Raw genomic sequence first — 22,539 nt, forward strand, 5'->3', positions numbered from 1 at the left:
GTGGTCAGTGGTTTGTGAAGCCTTAGGCTTTTAAAATTTAAAATCCAATTATATAATGGCCTATAAAAGTTAATTACCAACCAACTTAAAAGTTGATTGGGTAGAATTTGCCTTTGCTAGAAGCACGAAATGTACAATTTTGCAGTGGCCACATACTGCACGTTTAGCGCTACTGCACAAGTCAAGCTTCGGCCCCAATATGTTCTCCTTCACTTGGCTTCAAGAATAGTAAAATTAGGAGCTCAGATTAGTGAAGCATAATCACATCCCAGCACTCTAAGGCACTGGGCATGGATGCTCCAGTACATTGTACCAAACACTTAGCGTTTAGGAACATAAAGTTTCTGACAGATAATTCTTTATCAGAAAAATATGCCTATAAATTAGACAGAGAACTAACATTAATAAGAGCATTGTGTGTCAAAAAGTGGATAAAATAGCAAATCAAAAGCTAGTAGTCGTAATTTAGGTAAAATTCCAGAGTTACAGTATAAAATAAATAGTAAATACAACTGAATGTCAATGATAGATAGCAACTGTTTAGTAAAATAAAATGCTGCAGTAATTTTAATAATCTAGAGGTAAAGCAGCAAAACTAGAAGAAAAAAAAAATCAGAGCTTCAGGCAATTGCATAAAGAAGGTGCACACCAATTACATCAAAGCCAAGTACGAGAACTAATACATCAGATGCAGTAGCAAACTGTCGACCAGAACATATTGGGGCCGAAGCTTGACTTGTGCAGTAGCGCTAAACGTGCAGTATGTGGCCACTGCAAAATTGTACATTTCGTGCTTCTAGCAAAGGCAAATTCTACCCAATCAACTTTTAAGTTGGTTGGTAATTAACTTTTATAGGCCATTATATAATTGGATTTTAAATTTTAAAAGCCTAAGGCTAACAATACAAGCCACAATATTTTGGAAAAGCACACTTGAAACTGTGAAGGATTACAAATACAAATTATCTCTCCCCACCCACCCCCCCCCCCACACCACAAAAAAAAATGCTAAACATAAAGTGCAGCAAAGCCAACCATTTCTGTCGATTAACTCCACCTACTGGTCACTTTAATGGCTCGGACTTTGTGGTAGAACTAACTGTGAGGTTATCACTCAGTAAAGAGTAAATCTGACAGCAACTTCCTTCAGCTGCGAAAAATACATCATAGTTGAACACAGAAATAAGAAAGTTTTTGTCCTGCACCTCCAGAAGCTTTGCTACACCTGTATTTCACTGCAAAACTCAGCAGTGAAACACATGCAATGGTATGAAGTTTCTGTACTTACCACTGGATACCCATGAAACATGCCAGAAAATGTTGGAGCTTGTCCATTCAAGTGTAAGTGAATTTTTAACAGCTTGATAAGTATTAGTTATTGCCAAACTACCTCTCCAGACTGAAAATGTACTTTTTTTTAAAAAAAAAGCATGGAGTCTCATTCCTTCAGATTTTAATTGCCAGAGATTTCAAAAAGTAAAACAACTGGAACAATTTTTAAAAAACTTTTTCTGTCTCTTATCTCTCTCTTAATCCCATCTTTCCTCCCTCTCTATCATTTTCTGTACATGATTTGACATTGAATTAACTATTCTAACTTACATTCCCTGCTTTAAACTCTGTGTCTCAATAAGAATTCTTCAATCTGATTGTCACACAGTTGCCTGTCCTGTTCACACAGGGACCAGATCCCCTGTAGAGGGTGCAATGCTGTTTTGGTTGTCTGATAACTGAGCAAATACAGTGAAGGGCTGGCGCCATTTGTTTGCTGCAGACAGCAAAATCGGAGCTATTCTATCCCTCACTTTCTTTTTCCAGAAATGCATAAATCAATTTAGTTAATTCATAACAGTCTCGAAGCCTACACTTTTCTCAACTTGTCCTCATAAACTGTCAAATTCTGTGTTTGCTTCTGTACTGTTTCAAGTTCAAATGTGAAGTGTAAATGAAAAATAGAAAAATGGATCTTGGAAGATCATACTAGGAATTCGTAAAAAGTAAAACCCAACAAGCTCTCAGCCAAAGCTAAACAAAGAGGTCAACAAAAAGTGAGGAATGATGTTCATATGAAAGGCAGTTGTGGATTATTATTAGAGGTAAGAGGCATTGGAAAGACTGATTATATTTGAGGAATTTTTTTTTAAGCAACCTAATTCCAGAATAGACAGCTTTTGTTTAAGATAGACCTTTTTGGGGGAGAAATTCATTTGCGTAGTGCCACTATCTTGATTCCCTTGGGGGCAGGCAGAACCGCAGGCCGACATGATGTTCTTCAATGCCAATGAAGAACATTGCACAGTAGCAACCTGGGGCACTTCCCACCCTTGGGGAAATCAAGGTAAGCATGCAGCAGTATTGGAAGCAGCATTACACAAATTAATTTTGCCCCTCTTATTTTCTGTATTGAATAAGTCCTTTAGGGGTTGAGTAGTGTAGAATTATTAGAAAATTAGAAAGTAGCAGTATTCAATTAATTCTTCACAACTAAAGATTGTAAAGGGCTTCTGGGTTTTCACTACTTTAATAATTGTAGTGAGAGGATAATCAGAAGAGGTGGAAATTTTAAAAGCTATGAGGTTGGAACACAAGATGGATATTAGAAAATTAAGAGTTTGGGCTGTCTAAATCCAGCTTCTTAAATGACAAACATATTAAAAATATGAATGATTTTTGTTTGGAACAAAACTGCTGCTAATAGGCAACATCACACTGATAGACCTAAGGACAGCTGGCATTGGAAATGGAATAATATATCAGACTGGGGCAGTCGGTGATGGTCGGAGGTTGGGGTCCTGCTCCACCTGGCAGTGAACTTTATACTAACAAGAGAGACATTTGAAATTTAGTAAGTGTTGTGCCAACATCCTTGAGTACAAAGGATTGCTGTGGTTAAGGGCCTCTGAAGATTATGAAAGTGCGACAATAAATAAATCACACTCCTTTAATCATTCATTCCACAAATTTGTTGCAAACACAAGAACCCAACTTTTTTTTAAAAAAAAGATAGTAGATTTCTAAGCTGTACAGCTGTGAAACACTGCCTAAAGTGGGAAACAATCAGTAATCAGAGCATTAAAAAGATGAATGGAGAATATGCCAGAGAATGTAGCGCCCTGGCCAGAAAACACCTTGAATATTGTATCTAGTTCTGGGTTGGTAAGAAATGACAAATATTTGAATAGAGCAGGCAGTGCAGAGAAGAGCCTTTAGGTCGATTCCAAGTGCTGAATTTTGAAAGTACGCTGAGCATCAAAACAGGTGCGACTTGTGCACTGCTGAGCCGCCGTGATATTTTGCATGGCGGCTCATTTAAATTGAGTGGGCGGAACTGCCTCTTCCCCCCCACCGCCCCCATAAAAACTTTTATTTATATCCCGAACTTTCCCCCTGAACTTTATTCCCTTTGACCCTCAACCCCTTCCCACCATCCCCGTAACCAATTGTGTTCATTTTTTAAGCTCCCCCACAGCCCTAGAAAATTCGCTCCCCACCACCCCCTCCCCCCACCCCCCCCCCACCCCCACCAGTGTCATGCCTCAGATCTCCAAACGGAGATCCGAAGACGCAGGGGTTATGGCCACTGGCTGCAACATCGGCGAGGGCAGCCGTCAGGACAAGGCAAGGGCTTTTGCAGGTATTTAAATAAACGCTCTGCCACCAAGTGGCAGCGGCACTGCCCCGAGGCCTCGCCTCCGCCAGTAAAATGCAGCAGGGCCTTCCGGGCATCGAGGCCCGTAGTGGGCCTTTCTCGAAAGTATTTTTCAGCCCCTTCTGTCAACGGTCCGAGTTACATTAGAAAGATTTGGGCTTTTCAGCTTGGAAAGCGAATGCCTCACAGGGGGTAATCTTAGAGGTGAATGAGATTGTTACAGGCTATTAAAAAGTTAACCCAGAATTCAACTGTGGAATTAAAACTAGGGGTATCACATTCAACTCAGTAGATGGTAATTTTAGGACTGATGTCAAGAAATGCATCTTCACAAAAGAGCGATCAACATGTAAAATTAACCTCCAGATAGAGAGAAGGAGGCAATAATTCTGGAATCATTTAAGAAATAATTGAATGCTACAATGGGTGGACATTAGCATCTAATAGTGTCACATAATAGACTTGCATGCAAAAGTAAAACACATGGGATTAATGGGACAGTGGCTGTGCGGATACAAATTTGGCTAAGAGACAGTAAGCGGACAGCGGTGGTGAACTGTTGTTTTTCAGAATGGAGAGGTGATTACAGTGGTGTTCCCCAAGGGTCGGAATTAGGACCACGGCTTTTATTTGTCTACATTAATACCTGGATTTGGTTAAACAGCATAATTTCAATATTTGCAAATGACTCAAAAGCTTGAAAATGCAGTAAACCATGAGGAAGAAAGTAACAGACTTCAGGGGGACATAAATTTCAACTGTTCATTTTACCAGTTTAATGAAGAAAAGCGTGGCAATACATTTTGGTAGGAAGAATGAGGAGAGGCAGTATAAACTAAATGTATTATTTTAAAGGAGGCATGGGAATAAAGACCTGGGATGGACAAATCTTTGAAGGCAGCAGGGGAAAGTTGAGAAGGCTGTTAAAACGCACATGAGATCCTTCGCTTTATTAAGAGCGAAATAGAGAACAAAAACAAGGAAGTTATGCTAAAAAAGAATCACCGAATCGTTACAGTTCTGAAAGAGCAATTTACTCAGCTCTATTCCCCCGCTTTCTCCCCATAACTCTGTACATTCTTCCTTTTCATATAACAGTCTAATTCCCTTTTGAATGCTTCACTTGAACCTGCCTCCACCACACTCTCAAGCAGTGCGACCAGACCTTAACCACTCTCTGCATGAAAATGTTTTTCTTCATGTCACCTTTGCTTCTTTTACCAAATACTTTCAATCTGTGCCCTATTGTTCTCGATCCTTTCGCAAGTGGGAACAGTTTCTCTCTACTGACTCTGTCCAGACCCATGATTTTAAGCACCTCTATCAAATCACCCCTCAGCCTTCTCTTCTCTGAGGAAAACAGCCCTAACTTCTCCAATCTATCTTCATAACTGAAGTTCCTCATCCCTGGAATCATTCTTGTGAATCTTTTCTGTACTCTCTCCAATGCCCTCACATCTTTCCTGAAGTGTGGTGCCCAGAACTGGACGCAATATTCCAGCTGAGGCTGAACTAATGTCTTATACAAGTTCAACATAACTTCCTTGCTCTTGTACTCTATGCCCCTATAAATAAAGCGCAAGATACTGTGTGCTTTAGAAACCACTCGCAACCTGTCCTGCCAACGTCAATGACTAATGCACATGTACACCCAGATTCCTATGCTCCTGCACCCCCTTTAGAATTGTACTTTTTGTTTTATATTGTCTCTTCACGTTCTTCCTACCAAAATGAATCACTCTGCATTGAACTTCAGCTGCCACCTGTCTGCCCATTCCACCAACTTGTCTATGTCCTTTTGAAATTCTACACTGTCCTCCTCACAGTTCACAATGCTTCTAAGTTTCGTATCATCTGCAAACTTTGAAACTGTGCCCTGTACACCAAGGTCTAGGTCATTAATATTGTCATGCAAGCCACCATCTGCCAAGCATGAGGCATATTAATTTCGCCACATGGACATATTGAAGTGAAGAAAGGACTTGCTTTAAAAAATTGCCAGACCTTGGCTGGGAAGACATTTGCATATTAACAGACAGTGCTTGGAAAGGACAAAGGACCATTCCCTGACACATTCAACTCACAATGGACTTTTGATCACCAGGTGTTGAAGGTGGGGAGCTCACATTCTAGATGGTCGAATACACAACCGGATATGGTCAAACCAGCTAGTCACATGACTAACCTGCTGGGCAACCTGAGTTTTTTGAATTTGTACAAGCAGAAAGCTCCCAGACTGAGAAAATCTCTCCTGGCTGGCTCGCCACAGCCTCTCCTGTCTCCCTGCTCCCATCTCTCTCTCACAAGGCTCTGAATCCACTGAAGAGACATGAACCCCAAGAGAGAAAAGTCTCCCAAAGCGAATAAGGTTTAAGAAGAATACCGGGCCCTAACGAAAAGCAAGATCTACCTACAATCCAGGACTCTACAGTGAGCTCGAAAACCCGTAATAAAAGCTCTTTGGATATTACCTCAAACTTTTCCACTTTATTTCTTCTGCTCTTTTCTGTCTCTATTTGCTTGTGTGAATCGCGTATGCATGCTAGCATGGGGTGCGGTGTGTATCCGTAGGCGTTAACCGAATTAGAGTTTAAGTTTAATAAATGTCAACTTTTTTCTTTAAACCTAAAAGTCTGTTTGTGCTGGTTTCTTTGCCTTATAATTGGAAAGCGATGTACAAGGATTCACCAAGGGGGAGCGAAAAAGTGTTTAAAAATAAAACCCTGTTACGGTGAGACCAAATGAAGGCTGAAGGGGAACCCTAGACCTCTTTCTCACCTGGTTGTAACAATATATCAGGAAAAGCAAGGGTCCCAACACTGACCCTGGGGAACTCCACTACAAACCTTCCTCCAGCCCGAAAAACATCTATTAACCAACCCAGTGGAAGGCTGGGTTAGCAAGTTTGCCAATGACACGAAGGTTGCTGGAGTTGTGGATAGAGTGGAGGGCTGTTGTAGGTTGCAACGGGACATTGACAGGATGCAGAGCTGGGCTGAGAAGTGGCAGATGGAGTTCAACCTGGAAAAGTGTGAAGTGATTCATTTTGGAAGGTCGAATTTGAATGCAGAATACAGGCTTAAAGACAGGATTCTTGGTAGTGTGGAGGAACAGAGGGATCTTGGGGTCCATGTCCATAGATTGCTCAAAGTTGCCACCCAAGTTGATAGGGTTGTTAAGAAGGTGTATGGTGTGTTGGCTTTCATTAACAGGGGGATTGAGTTTAAGAACTGCGAGGTTATGCTGCAGCTCTATAAAGCCCTGGTTAGACCACACTTGGAATATTGTGTTCAGTTCTGGTCGCCTCATTATAGGAAGGATGTGGAAGCTTTAGAGAGGATGCAGAGGAGATTTACCAGGATGCTGCCTGGACTGGAGGGCATGTCTTACGAGGAAAGGTTGAGGGAAATAGGGCTTTTCTCATTGGAGCGAAGAAGGATGAGAGGTGACTTGATAGAGGGGTACAAGATGATGAGAGGCATAGATCGAGTGGATAGCCAGAGACTTTCTCCCAGGGCAGAAAGGGCTATCAGCAGGGGGCATAATTTTAAGGTGATTGGAGGAAGGTTTCGGGGAGATGTCATAGGTAGGTTCTTTACACAGAGAGTGGTGGGTGCGTGGAATGCACTGCCAACGGTGGTAGTAGAAGCAGATACATTAGAGACATTTAAGCGACTCTTGGATAGGTACATGGATGATAGTAGAATGAAGGGTATGTAGGTAGTTTGATCTTAGAGTAAGTTAAAGGTTCGGCACAACATCGTGGGGCCGAAGGGCCTGTACTGTACTGTTCTATGTTCTAACCACTACTCTTTGCTTCCTGTCACTGAGCCAGTTCCATATCCATGTTGCTACCGTCCCTTTTATTCCATGAGCTACATGTTTGCTCACAAGTCTTAAAAACACAGTTTCAGCCTCAGTTGCAGGATTGCCTTTAATTCTGGCTACCACAATTAGGAAGGATGACAAGTCTTGGAGAAGGTGCAGAGGAGATCTACTATAATGGTACCAGGGAGGAGGGACCTTGGGTGGAGAGAAGGAAGAACCTGGGGCTGCTCTCCTTAAAGCAGAGAAGATTAAGAGGGGATTTGATAGAGGTGTTCAAACTGTTTTTGATACAGTAAATGAGGAGAAACTGTTTCTAGTGGCAGAAGGCTCGGCAACCAGAAGTCACAGATTTAAGGTGATCAGCAAATAAACCAGATGTGCCATGAGAAAATATCCTTTACACAGAGTTTGAGGGATCTGGAACTTAGTGCCTGAAATGGTGGTGGAAAGAAATTCAATAGTAACTTTCAAAAGGTAACTGGATAAATATTTGAAGGGGAATATTTTTTTTCAACAGGGCGATGGGGAAAGAGCAGGGGAGTGGAATTACTTGGATAGCTGTATCAAAGAGCCATCACAGGCACTATCGGCTGAAGAGTCTCCTTCTGTGGGTATCAGTTCTTAGATTCTATCTTTTTGGACAGATGAATGCAATGAATATAGTACAGTTGTTACCTTACTGGATTAGTAATTAGTAATCAAACCCGAACAGGGTAGATTGAGAATTTGCATTCAGTTAAGAAAAGAAATCTGGAAATAAAAGCTGATGTAATTTCCACAGGAGCTTGGGTGATGCTGAACTGCCTTCTGAAATGGTCTAGCAAGTCATTCAGTTGCATTAAACTGACAGAAAGAAGGGCTGCAGTTCAAGAAGGTAGTCCACTTCCACCATTGCAAGGCAACTCGGGAGGGCAATAAATACCATTGATGCCCGCATTCTGAGATTGAACAAAATAAATGATGGGGGCCTTCTCACCTGTAATTATTTTATGATAACCTCATTTAAAAAACCTACATTTTCAAGACTGTTACCATACTAAAGTGATGCACAGTAGAGCTTAGTGCTTAAGCGTACATTTGATCTTCTATTACATTTACCGATAAGGATAACAAAAAGGTAATTCATAATGGCATGAAATATCTGTGCTTTACTCCTGCCTTTTGTGTTTAAAAAGCAGAAACATTGACTTTCTTCAGTGTTTACATTATATAAGAAAAAAAACACAAAAGAGCCTTGCAAGCCTTGAATCATAAGGATAAATCTAATCCACTGCTCTTTAACATTTCAAAGGGATTAGTTTAAAAACAATTTTTGGTAATTTAATTTTTTTTTCTTTGGCCATCATAATTGCTGCTTAAATCTCATCACCTATCAGACTTATTTGTTCTCATTTTCAGCACTTTGGTAAAAGTTCAAAGCAGAAATGATCTAAAACACAAGTTCAATATAACTAATTATCACATAATAACTAATATAACAGAAAGATTTGCAGCTGGTTAGATGGCAGAAATTCAAAAGACAAGGCTGAAGCATTTGCATCCATCTTCAGTCAGAAGTGCTGAGTGGAAGATCCATCTTGGCCTCCTCCTGAGATCCCCAGCATCACAGATGCCAGTCTTCAGTCAATCCAATTCACACCATGTGATATCAAGAAATGGCTGAAGGCACTGGATACTGCAAAGGCTATGGGCCCTGACAACATTCCGGAGACTTGTGCTCCAGAACTAGCTGCGCTCCTAGCCAAGCTGTTCCAGTACAGCTACAACACTGGCATCTACCCTGCAATGTCAAAAATTGCCCAAGTATGCCATCTACACAAAATGCAGGACAAATCCCACCCAGCTAATTACCGCCCTATTAGTCTACTCTCGATCATCAGCAAAGTGATGATAGCACTGTCGCCGACACCTTCCAAGTGGCATTTGCTCAAAAATAACCTACTCACTGATGCTCAGTTTGGGTTCTGCCAAGGCCACTCAGCTCCTGACCTCACTACAGCCTTGGTCCAAACATGTACAAAAGAGCTGAACTCCAGAGGTGAGGTGAGTGTGACTGCCCTTGACATCAAGGCAGCATTTGACTGAGTCTGGTATCAAGAAGCCCTAGCAAAACTGGAGTCAATGGGAATCGAAAACTTTCTGCTGGCTGGAATCATACCTAGCACAAAGGATGATGGTTGTGGTTGTTGGAGGTTAATCATCTCAGTCCCAGGACATTGCCCTGAGGAACTCCTGCAGTGGTATCCTAGGCCCAACCACCTTCAGCTGCTTCATCAATGACCTTCCCTCATAAGGTCAGAAGTGGAGAGGTTTGCTGATGATTGCACAATGTTCAGCACATTCACGACTCCTCAAATAAGGTAGCAGCCCGTGTCCAGATGCAGGAAGACCTGGACAACATCCAGGCTTGGGCTGATAAGTGGCAAGGTACATTCGCGCCACACAAGTGCCAGGTAATGACGATCTCAAACAAGAGAGAGAATCTAACCATCCCCCCTTCATGTTCAATGGCATTATCACTGAATCCCCCATTATCAACATCCTGGGGGTTACCATTGACCAGAAACTGAACTGGACCAGCCACATAAATACTGTGGCTACAAGAGCAGGTCAGAGGCTGGGAATTCTGCAGCGTGTAACTCAGCTCCTGACTCCCCAGTGCCAATCCACCATCTACAAGGCACAAGTCAGGAGAGTGATGGAATACTCTCCACTTGCCTGGATGGGTGTAGCTCCATCAACACTCAAGAAGCTCAATACCATCCAGCACAAAGCAGCCAGTTTGATTGGCACTTGATTGACAGTATATCACAGTTCCTTTATTGTTGCTTGGTCAAAATCCTGGAATTCCCTTCCTAACAGCACTGTAGGCATACCCCAAGGACCGCAGCGATTCAAGAAGGCAGCTCACCACCATGTTCTCAGGGCAATTAGGGATGGGCAATAAATGCTGGTCCAGCCAGCAACCCCCACATCCCATGAGCAAATTAAAAAAAATGGCAAGTTATGATATGTGCTGCCAGCAGAGTTGGTCAGCAGAACGCAATGTTTGATAGGGATTCTTTTCCACTCAATAACTTCCTGCTTTACAAACAAACATTTAGATTTTACTTGATCATTATGTATAATGCACACTAAAGTCGGAAGAGACAGTATGATTTAAGTGAGGTGATTTCAAAAAATAATTCAAGGATTAAGGGATCACATCTGGAACCTTGCAAATTCAGTCCTCTTTTTCTAACCGAAAGAAGGGAAATAATGTACAAAGTGCATCTACACTGTCTGGTCAGATAAAAAGTGTTTTCATAATTCTATGTTACTAGAATCATAGAATAGTACATCACAAAATTCCCTGTTGAAGGCTACCATTGAATTTTTATCTACTACCCTATCAGGAAGTGCTTTCTAAATCTGAACTACTCGTGTAAAAATGTTTTTCCTCGTGTCGCCTCTGGTTCTTTTGCCGATCACTTCAAATCTGTCGTGTCTGGTTATCGACCCTCCAGCTATTAGAAACAGTTTCTCTTTATTTACTATGATCTAAACCCTTCATGATTTTAAACACCTCTACAAATTTCTTCACCTTCTCTGCTCTAAAAGGAGAAAAACCCAGCTTCTCCAGTCTATCGCAGCATGCTTACAAACTTGGCTAAGAGACAGAGACTGGTGGTGAATGATTGTTTTTCAGACTGGGTGGGAGAGCTCGCCAATGGAGTTGCCTAAGGTTCAGTATTGTAATCCCTCATCCCTGAAGCCAGACTAGCAAATTTTTCTGTACCCTCTCCAAAGTCTTCACGTCCTTCATAAAGTTTGGTGCCCCGAATTGGACACAACACTCCAACTGAATGAGCATTTTATATCGGTTTAGCATAACTTCCTGTCTTTTGTACTCTACGCCTCTGTTTATAGAGCCCAGGACACCACATGCTTTATTTCGTGCTTTGTTGACCTTTTCTGCTACCTTCAGAAGATTTGTGCAAAACAATCCCAGGTCTCTCTCCTCTTGCACGCTCTTCAAACCTGTGTCATCTCACACTTTTGTGTTGAATTTCATCAGTCATGTGTCTAACCATTCCACCAGTCTGTCCATGGCTTCTTGAAGTCTTACTATCTTCCTCACTGCTTTTCCCACCCAAGTTTCGTGTCATCTACAATTTTACAAACTATGTCCTGTACTCCCAAGTCATTAATGTACATCACAAACAGCAGTGGGCCAGTACTGAACATTGGTGAACTCCACTGGCGAGCTCTCCCACCCAGTCTGAAAAACAATCATTCACCACCAGTCTCTGTCTCTTAGCCAGGTTTCTAAGCATGCTGTGACTGCCCCTTTAGCTCCATTAGTTCCAATTTTTCCAACAAGCCTAAAGTGTGGTACTTTATCAGACAACTTTGATAAAGTTATAATCATCAACTGCACTGCCCTCATCCACCCTCTGTTCCCTCTTCAAAAGACTGAATAAACGTAGTCAAACACAACTTTCCCTTAACAAATCCATGCTGACTCTCCTTTATTATTCCATGCTTGTCCAAATGGGTGCTAACTTTTTCCTGGATTATTGTTTCCAATAGCTTCCCCAACACGGATATTAAATTGACAGCTGTGTTATTGCCAAGTTTATCCTTCTCCCATTTTTTGAACAAGGGTGTTAAACATGTGCAATCCTCCAGTCCTTTGGCACTTTCCCTGCATCTAAGGAGGATTGGAAGACTGGTCAGCACCTCCACAATTTCCACCTTACTTCCTTCAGCAACTTCAGATGCACCCAATCCCAACTACGTGACTTATCCACCTCAAGTATTACTAGTATCTCCTAGTCATCTATTTTTATCTTACCCAGTACCCCAGCAACTTCCTCATTTACCATAGCTTTTGCAAGTCCTCTTCCTTGGCAAACAGAGGCAAAGTACTCTTTTAGTACTTCAGCCATGCCTTCTGCCGCCACCTTTAGATCTTCATTTATGTTCTTAAATCGACCCTACTACTCCTCGGAGAGCCCTTTTACTGTTAATATGCCTATAGAAGGCATTTTTACTCCCTTTTATGTGCTGTAGTTTATAGCCTGAAAAGATTAACAGATAAAATATACTGATGCTATTCATATAATTATCCTATTACAGCAAGCAAGTTTTGGCTAACTTCAGGGCTTCTCTTCATTGTCAGTAAGGATTTTGTGCGATTATATTGAATTATATTAGTGGCAGGATCCCCAAAGACACATTGTACAGCGAGCTCGCCACTGGTATCAGACCCACCGGCCGTCCATGTCTCCGTTATAAAGACGTCTGCAAACGCGACATGAAATCGTGTGACATTGATCACAAGTCGTGGGAGTCAGTTGCCAGCATTCGCCAGAGCTGGCGGGCAGCCATAAAGACAGGGCTAAATTGTGGCGAGTCGAAGAGACTTAGTAGTTGGCAGGAAAAAAGACAGAGGCGCAAGGGGAGAGCCAACTGTGCAACAGCCCCAACAAACAAATTTCTCTGCAGCACCTGTGGAAGAGCCTGTCACTCCAGAATTGGCCTTTATAGCCACTCCAGGCGCTGCTTCACAAACCACTGACCACCTCCAGGCGCGTATCCATTGTCTCTCGAGATAAGGAGGCCCAAAAGAATTAGTGGCTTAAATGGCTCCATTTCTAATCCAAGACTTGCACTTTAATAACAAGAATAATACTCAGGAACTGAAAGTTAGTGAAGCCAGTAAGCCCAACATTCTTCATTGGTCAACTTCTCTTCTCATCCTTCAATTTCCCGTCTCACCACAGGCATGCCTAATTGTTTTCTGTACTCATTTATACTGTCCACTTCATTGATTTTCCTTGGGAACTTGTTCTGTATGTTCCATTTATAATGAAAATACCCATTCCAGAGAGAAAACGTAAACTTCTTTCATAATCCCACCCTTTCCACTTCGATTCTTTTTTATTTTCCACTTGATTTTTATGCCAGAATGTCTTTCCAACATCTTGAAAACATTTGCCAACTTTTTTTCCCCCTTTAAAATAATACAATTGTTCTTCAAATATCTGATTTTGCTCAGTTTATCGGTGGCTAACACCACACACATTCCCCACCAGGAAGGGCATCTCTTCTGGGTTGGAGAGGAACTTGGAGTGGGAGGAGAAGGATCCAGTTGTCGTGGTCCACGTAGGTACCAACGACATAGGTAGGACTAGGAAAGAGGTTCTGCTGAGGGACTAAGAGCAGCTCGGGGCCAAATTAAAAAGCAGAACCTCAAAGGTGATAATCTCCAGATCACTACCTGAGCCACGTGCAAATTGGCATAGGGTAGATAAGAATAGAGAAGTAAATGCACGGCTCAAAGATTGGTTTGTGAGAAATGGGTTCTGATTCATGGAGCACAGGCACCAGTACTAGGGAAGGAGAGAGCTGTTCCATTGGGACGGGCTTCATTTGAACCATGTTAGCATCAGTGTCCTGGTGAATCGCACAACTAGATAGGATGTTAAACTAATTAGTGGGTGGTGGGGGGGGGGGCGGGGTGAAGAGAGGGTTCAATTGAAGGGAACTTTAAAAAATCAAAAGGAAACAAGGGAGCAGAGGTGCAGAGTAGCGAAGAGACAAATGGTAATCAAAGTGTGACAGGAAGGGGCAGAAAATATAAGCAGAAGAGTGCAGCAGAAATTAGAACCAGAATGAGCAATAATGGTAAAAAGTCAAAGCTTAAGGCTCTTTATCGGAATGCACACAGCATTTGTTACAAGATAGATGAGCTGACAGCCCAAATAGAAATGAACGAATATGACTTGATAGCTATTACAGAGACGTGGTTGTAAGGTGACCAAGACTGGGAACTCAATAGTCAAAGGTATTCGACGTTCCGGACAAATAGGCAAAAAGGAAAAGTAGGTGGGGTAGCTTTGTTAATAAAGAAAGGTATCAGTGCAGTGGTGAGTAGTGATATAGGTGCAATAGATCGTGATGTGGAATCAGTTTGGCTGGAAGTAGAAGCCTGCTTTAGGTCAGGAAAAAGAACCCGACCGAACTACAGCGGACCCAAGCCCGACCCAGCCAGAGTCCCTCTGATTTTGCCCCGAGCCCGACCTGACCTGAACCCGCCACTACTCGACCCATCCCGAGCCCGACCCGACCATCCTTTTACTTACCTTCCTGACACCGAACCTGCTGGAAGCTGCAGCGCATGAGTGATGACATCTGTAGTGACATCACTCGCTCACTGCACAGACGCAGTTTCATCCCAGACTTCCAGCTCAAGTAGGTTTTTTTTTTTTTAATTCCAATACTTACCGGCAGAGCCCTTACTGTGTGTGTCCGGACTGACCAAACTCGACCTGGACTTGGCCCGACTCGACCCAAGCAGAGCCCAAAAGCCAGCCCTGGAAGATGGGCCCGACCCGAACCCAACACATGTCGTTGGGTCCCATCGGGTTCAGGTCAGGTAGCAGGCCTCTAGCTGGAAATAAGGAATAGCAAGGGGAAGAAGTCACGGCTTGGAGTCGTCTATAGGCCCCCGAAGAGTTGCCTCACTGTAGGACAAAGTATAAATCAGGAAATATGGAGGTGTGTAAGAAGGCCATTACAATTGTCATAGGCGATTTTAATCTGCATATTGATTGGACAAATCTGATTGGCAGAGGTAACACAGAAGACAAATTTGTAGAATCAGGGATTGTTACTTAGAGCAATATGTTGCAGAACTTACCCAGGAACAGGCTATTTTAGATCTAATAATGTGTAATGAGGTAGGATTAATAAGAGATATTGTAGTTAAGGATCCTCTAGGGGGTAGCAATCACAACATGGTATAATTTCAAAGTCAGCTTGAGGGCGAGCAACCCGGATCTCAAACCAGTGTCCTCAACTTAAACAAGGGCAATTACAGAGGTATGGGGAAAGAGTTGTCTAACGTGGGCTGGGAAAATAGATTAAAGGGAAGGTCAGTGGATGAGCAGCGGCAGGTATTTAAGCAGATATTTCACAACACTCAGCAAAAATTTATTGCGGTCAAAAAGGAGGACTTGTTGAGAAGGATGAACCACCTGTGGTTCACAAAGGCGGTCAAGGAGAGTATCCAATCAAAAACTAAGGCTGACAAAGCAACGAGAACCAGTGGTAGGCCAGAGGATTGGGATTTAAAAACATTTTTTTTTTTTAAGGAACCAGCAGCAGATGACTAAAAAGCTAATAGAGGGAGAAAATAAAATTATGAAAATAAACTGGCAAGAAATATAAAAACAGCAAGAATTTCTACAGGTATATAAAAAGAGTAGCTAAAGTGAGCGTGGGATCCTTGGAGGATGTGACTGGAGAATTGAAAACAGGAAAATGGCAGATAATTTAAACCAATATTTTGCATCGGTCTTCACGGTGGAGGACACTATAAATATCCCACAGATAAGCAAGGAGCTAATGGGAAGAAAGATCTTGTAACAGTCTCTATCATGAGGAACAAAGTATTTGACAAACTAATGGGACTAAAGGCAGACAAGTCACCAGGACCTGATGGCCTATATCCAAGGGTTTTAAAGGAAGTGGCTGCAGAGATAGTGGAGGCATTAGTTGAAATATTCCAGAACTCAGCGGATTCCGGGAGGGTCCCAGCGGATTGGAAAACCGCTAATGTGACGCTGCTGTTCAAGAAGGGAGGGAGACAAAAAGCAGGAAACTATAGGCCAGTCAGCCTAACATCGGTCGTTGGGAAAATGCTAAAGTCCATTATTAAGGAAAAAACTGCAGGACATTCAGAAAAGCTTAACGCAATCAAACAGTGTCAACATGGTTTTGTGAAAGGAAAATCATGTTTGACAAATTTGCTAGAGTTCTTTGAGGATATAACGAGCAGAGTTGATAAAGGGGAACTGGTAGATGTAGTGTATTTGGATTTCCAGAAGGCATTCGATAAGGTGCCACATAAAAGATTATTGCACAAGATATGAGCTCACGGTATTGGGGGTAATGTATTAGCATGGATTGAGGATTGGTTAACACACAGAAGACAGAGTCGGGATTAATGGGTCTTTTTCAGGTTGGGAAGACGTAGCTAGTGGAGTGCCACAAGGATCAGTCCTAGGGCCTCAATTATTTACTATCTATATTAATGACTTGGAGGAGGGGGCAGAGTGTAATATATCCAAATTTGCTGATGATACAAAAATAGGTGGGAGGGCATGTTGCGATGAGCACATAAGGAATCTGCAAGGGGATATAGATAGGTTGAGTGAGTGGGCAAAAACTTGGCAGATGGAGTTTAATGTAGGAAAGTGTGAGGTCATGCACTTTGGTAGGAAGAATCAAAAGGCAGATTATTTAAATGGAGAGAGAGACTCCAAAAAAGTGCAGCACAGAGGGATCTGGGTGTTCTTGTGCATGAAACACAAAGTTAGCATACAAGTGCAGCAAACAGTTAAGGAGGCAAATGGAATTTTGGTCTTTATTACTAGGGGTTTGGAGTTAAAAATAGGGAAGTCTTGTTACAACTGTACAGGGTGTTGGTGAGGCTGCACCTGGAGTACTGTGTACAGTTTTGGTCCCCGTATTTAAGAAAGGATATACTGGCATTGGAGGCAGTTCAAAAGAGATTCACTAGGTTGATTTCTGGGATGAAGGGGTTGACTTATCAAGAACGGCTAAACAGGTTAGGCCTTTATTCATTAAAGTTTAGAAGAATGAGGGGTGACCTTATTGAAACGCACAAGATTCTGAGGGGGCTTGACAGGGTAGATTAAAGGCCGGCTACCCGACCCGAACCAGACGATATGTGTCGGGTTCAGGTCGCACTTCTGGGTTTGGCATTCGGGCTCGGGTCGGACACGCTCTATCACAACCTCAGGTAAGTGGCTACACTGTTAATGTAATTTTTGGGTATGAAAGGTGATTTTGTTAATTATTTTAAGCTTGTGCAGATAAGCAACAAAGTGAAAAACGGAAGGTAGGTTAACTGATGGTCGAGCATAGGGAAAAATGGAAGGACTCGGTCCGGGTCAGGCTTGGGGCCAGATGTGGTTCTGTCGGGCTCGGGTCGGGTTTCGTTTGCAGACCTTTAGGATAGATGTTAAGATGATGTTTCCACTATTGGGGGAATCTCAAACTGGGGGACATTCTTTTCTTTTGGGCCTCCTTATCTCGAGAGACAATGGATACGCGCCTGGAACTGGGGGACATAGTTACCGAATAAGGGGACACTCATTTAAAACTGAGATGCGAAGGAATTTCTTCTCTCAGAGGGTAGTGAATGTCTGGAATTCTCTACCCTAGGGAGTTGTGGAGGCTAGATCACTGAAAGCATTGAAAGAGGAAGTAGATAGATTTTTGAAATATCATGGAGTTGAGGGCTATGAGGAGCTGGCATGAAAGAGGAGTTGAGGTCTGGGGCAGATCAGCCATGATCTTATTGAATGGCGGGGCACTCTTGAGGGGCCGAATGGCCTGCTCCTATTTCTTATGTTCTTATGTAGGAGCACCATAAAGACTTATCAGCGTCATACAATCTCTGTTCAGCTTCCACGCCAACCTGCTGTGCTATTCATAATCCAGTGGCCTCTTGAATTTTCTATTTGGACATTTTAACCATTTACCAGAGCGAATTCATGGAAAATAAATTTCGAAAATTAACAGTTGTTGTGTTCCATTAAAAACCACTGTCAACAATCTGAACTACCTTATTCCAAATTTAAAATGGACACCAAACTTTGAATGGAGTGTAGGGGCAGTAGGCAGGAGAAATAGAAATCAACATTTTACTGCGGTGAATGACCTGTATTAATGAGCTTAGGTCTAGGTGCTTGATCATTCTGGCTCCAACACAAAGTAACATATTATGTAGTATTGGATGTTTTCTCATGTTTTCTATATTTGATAATTGTGCTTTTTTGAAAAATAAAACTTGTTTCATCCTGATCAAAGTAATCCCATAAAACTTTTCTATGATACATAAAATTTCCCCCTCCCCTAGATCAAAGAAAGATAAACAGCTAAAGAGTCACACTGTGGTACCCATCTAGTTTTCCTGATCTCCTTCTCATTGTAATGGAGCCATACAAAACATTTGTGATAAATCTTCAACATATTTACCATGGAGCCAGTAGGACAGCTGTCAGCTGATCTATCATAGTTATCTGATTTTTAACCCAGCTATTTCATGTATTCATTCTGTTTGAACGGTCTATGCCACAGCATACAAAGTACAAATTTCCTTTGGAGGCTCCCACTAATTAGCCCTGCTCAGTGTCTCAGTCTTTCTCTCCCCTCCTCTCCAATATTTATACAGATATGCATTTCCTGAAACTTTTTTATATTTCCCTCATCTCATGAGGGCAGATAGCAGGCAACTAATGCACTGGCACAGCCCACTGGCATTTGCCTTGCTCAAGTGGCTATTTAGAACATGTGATTAAGTTATTGCTAACTAGTTACTTGACCATGGAGGCGATTACATGGTGTTAAGCCTTGGCTCAGTGGACACAATCTCAACTGAGTAAGAAGCTTGTGGGTTCAAGTCCCACTCCATAGACTTGAGCACATAATCTAGGTTGCTGGAGGTGCTGTCTTTTGGGTGAGAATGTTAATCGAGACCCTGTGTGGCTCAGGTGGACATTAAAGATCCCACAGCACTATTCAAAGAATAACATGGGAATTCTCTCCAGTGTCCTGGCCAATATTAGGCCCCTAACCATCACTGAAATAAATTCTTATTGTTGTTTGCTGCCACATTTCTCTACATTATAACAATGACTATGCTTCAAAAAGTACTTCATTGGTTGGAACATGCTTTAGGACTTTGTAAGGTTGTGACAGGCATTACATAAATGCAAGCTTTCCTTTACATCATAATCAAATGACTTCACACAGCAACAACACATACTTACAGTAGGTGAGACTGGAAGGCACTGGATGATCATGAGGAGCAGGAACCTGTTTGTTGGGATGTTGAGACACCCCATCAACATTCTGCCTCAAATTTGTTAATGGCACAGATCCTCCCCCCTGCCTTGTGAGGAACTGAGTAATGCAAACTACTGTGCCTAGTCCCAAGTTTCTCCTGAATTACTTGCTTCACAAACAAAATAGCGATAAGTGTGCAAGAAATTAGTTGATGCATCCCAAGGTTAGGGAAAATAAAAATAAAACCAGCAGGGTACTCGTGCTTTAAAGCTATTCCACAGCCCCAGCTGGAAACGTACATTTAGGGAAATGCAGGGTCAGGCTCAGCTGTAATGTATTCCCTCTTCCCAGGTTAAATAACCTGCCAGCACTCACTGTCAAGACTCAAAATGACTAATAGCCACTTGAGCAAAGTATCAGAAGATGCCTGCAGTCCAAAAAGAGATGGGGGAAGGGGAACAGATTGGTTATTGAGAAGTAAAAAAAATAAATAAACTGAACTCTCACAGAGCTGGTACTGAACACAGGGCCCATTAGTTTATTAGATGGACCTTGCCATAAAAGTTAGTTGACAGAGGATTCATCTCCAGTACCACCAGCCTTGTGTAATAGTTGCCATCACCCACTTTACCGCAGCTCATTCCTGCAATTCATCTCTGCCTCAAACTGTTTGGACATGGGGCTTTATAAGGACTCGATGGGTAAATGCATTGTTTGGTACATTATTGAGTGACAGACCAGTGGAGCCTAAGACAACTCTTTGGTACATGCTAAGTTAATGATTGTCAACTTGCATAGTGAACTGGGCTGCAAGGCACGTGAACAGACATCAGGTTAAAACAGAAGCAGAATTGATAGTGAAGTCCCGTGGCCAAATAGCAGGGTAACACTCCACTATGTAGGCTCACCTAGTAAGAAATAGCCAGCGAGTGAAATATCAGAGGATTGCCAGCACTTGTGGCATATTATCCCAGTACAAGGAGAAGAGATAAAAAGAAATGAGAGGGGCGGAAGGAGGAAGGAAAACAGTCTGTCTGAACACCGCAGCTTCATATAATTTCACTTGAATTGTCCAACTTCTGTCTTTGCTCTATGCAATTCAATTAAGAACAAAAAAAAACTAATTTTCATCCTGACTCTCATTCATTGAAGTACAATATTACCATGTTCGGGAATGTTGCCATGAACAACCAGGTCTTCCAAGATAAATAGCACCAGTGTTTGAACTAGAGGTTGATATGATCTGCAAAGCAATTAACAAATCTTGGATGCAGCACAGGACAGGAATTTCATTTTGGACGTCTGATGTACAATAAGTGATACAGGGAAAGAATAGTCTCCCTGATCCTTTACACCTGCAAACCAGCGTCAACTTTGACACAACAAACATCAGTTAATTTGTACTCATTAATAACTTCATGTTTTTCCAGATACCAATTCATTCTTTTCTATATTCTGCAGTAGTTTTTGAACAGAACGTTGCAGAATATATTACGTACCTAAGGAGTTTTCTACTATATAACCAGAAGTTTGAAAAAAATTACCTCTTCTGAGTTCCAGACAAGAAAGCTTCCTTAGATTCTTGATCAATCTTTGCTGTGAATCAAAAAAGGCAGCAATTAATACTACAATCAAAAGGACAACTCCAAATATTTTCAAATTTGAGTAATAAAAAACATGTTACTTGTATGCTAATTTTGAAAATTAAACTGATGTTAACTTTGGCTCAAATAAAATCAGAAAGCATAGGGTCTGAGAACCTCAGGCTCATAATCAACAAATAAAACGGGAGGGAAAAACAAACTTTCCTGTCCTAGATCTTCAACATTTTTGAAACTTCATTAGGCACCAGTTTAGATACCCCACACAAAATATGACATATTTTGAGAACCTCTTCAGAAATCCAGTAGAAAAATTTGAACAGAACAAACAGCCAATGAGCAATTAATACCTCAGTAGAGAACTGCAGGTTTTAATAAAAATTGTTCTAGAAATGTACAGATATGCTGATGGGTTTTCCTGGAAATATCAACATCTTTCAATACACGGAAAACCCCAATTGGAATGTCAAACTTGGCTTAATTTTATCCTGCCAAAGATTGTCAAGTCACCCAAATGGGTGCATGAACATCATCAGCATTCCAACTTCGAGTCCCAGGTTTCACAACGGCCCAAACAAATACGATAAAAGTTTCTTGTTTCACCGATATCTTGAAGGACCGAAAGCCAAATCAACCCAGGGCAGTCTTGTACAAAAGCTTTCAGTAGTTATGTGTACACAGTGCAAAACTGCTCACAATTCAGAACTAAACAGCCAGTTTCACTCATCGAATGCTCCAAGGACAGCTTGTGTCGTTAGCGGAGAATTCACCCTTGAATCTGGAATGATCATCAAACGTACTGCTTAGTAAGTGCAGAAGGAACTTTATTCTTTCCTGCTTTTTGAATAACCAATGTTGATGGTAAACAGCCAAAACACATTAAAAAAATTTACATTTCCAGGTCTACATTTGGTAGGAGAGACATATCAGATCATGACTTGTGCCTCAGGATTGAAATTTCTTGCTAATGGTTGTCCCATTTTTCATTGGGCAGGTGGAATAGAAAAGGCCCCACCAACTTCAGCATTGTGGGAAATTTTTACAAGATGCTGTTGGTCTTAAAATGCATAGGTGTATAAAATATCAATATTTTCAACAGGAAGGAAAGGGACGATCATATTCGTTATTGAATGAGCAAAATCCAATATATTAAATCTCCCTTTAACCTTTTCTGCTCCAAGGAGAAAACCACCGGTTTCTCTATTCTGTCCACATAACTGAAGTCTTTCTCCCCTGGTTCCCATTCTAGTAAATAGTCTCTGCAGCCTCTCTAAGGCCCTTCCTAAAGTGTGGTGCCCAAAATTGAACACAATATTCCAACTGAGGCCTAACCAGTGTTTTATAAAGGTTTCGAATACCTTCCTTACTTTTGCATTCTACTGTTACCATTAATAAAGTCAAGGATTCCATATGCTTTTAAGAGCCTTTTCAACTTCTCCTGACATCTTCAAAGACTTCAATGCACACATCTTCAGGTTTTGCTTTTCCTGAACCCCATTTTATAATTGCACCATTTAGTTTACATTACTGCTTCTCATTCCTACTACAAAAATGAATCAATTCATACCACTCTGCATTAAATTGCATCTGCCATGT

The 22,539-nt window shown here is 41.7% G+C and overlaps 1 protein-coding gene across 1 annotated transcript in view; it reads right to left on the minus strand.

Annotated features, from left to right (window-relative positions):
• LOC137376727 (formin-2-like) overlaps positions 1–22,539 on the minus strand; it is a 411,942-nt gene that overhangs the window by 68,609 nt on the left and 320,794 nt on the right. Inside the window, exon 20 of the mRNA XM_068045702.1 lies at positions 20,887–20,938. Coding sequence (XP_067901803.1) covers positions 20,887–20,938 — 52 coding nt within the window. The remainder of the gene's footprint in view (positions 1–20,886; positions 20,939–22,539) is intronic.

Source organism: Heterodontus francisci, chromosome 13 (assembly GCF_036365525.1).
Source record: "Heterodontus francisci isolate sHetFra1 chromosome 13, sHetFra1.hap1, whole genome shotgun sequence".
NCBI classification, from domain to species: domain Eukaryota; kingdom Metazoa; phylum Chordata; class Chondrichthyes; order Heterodontiformes; family Heterodontidae; genus Heterodontus; species Heterodontus francisci.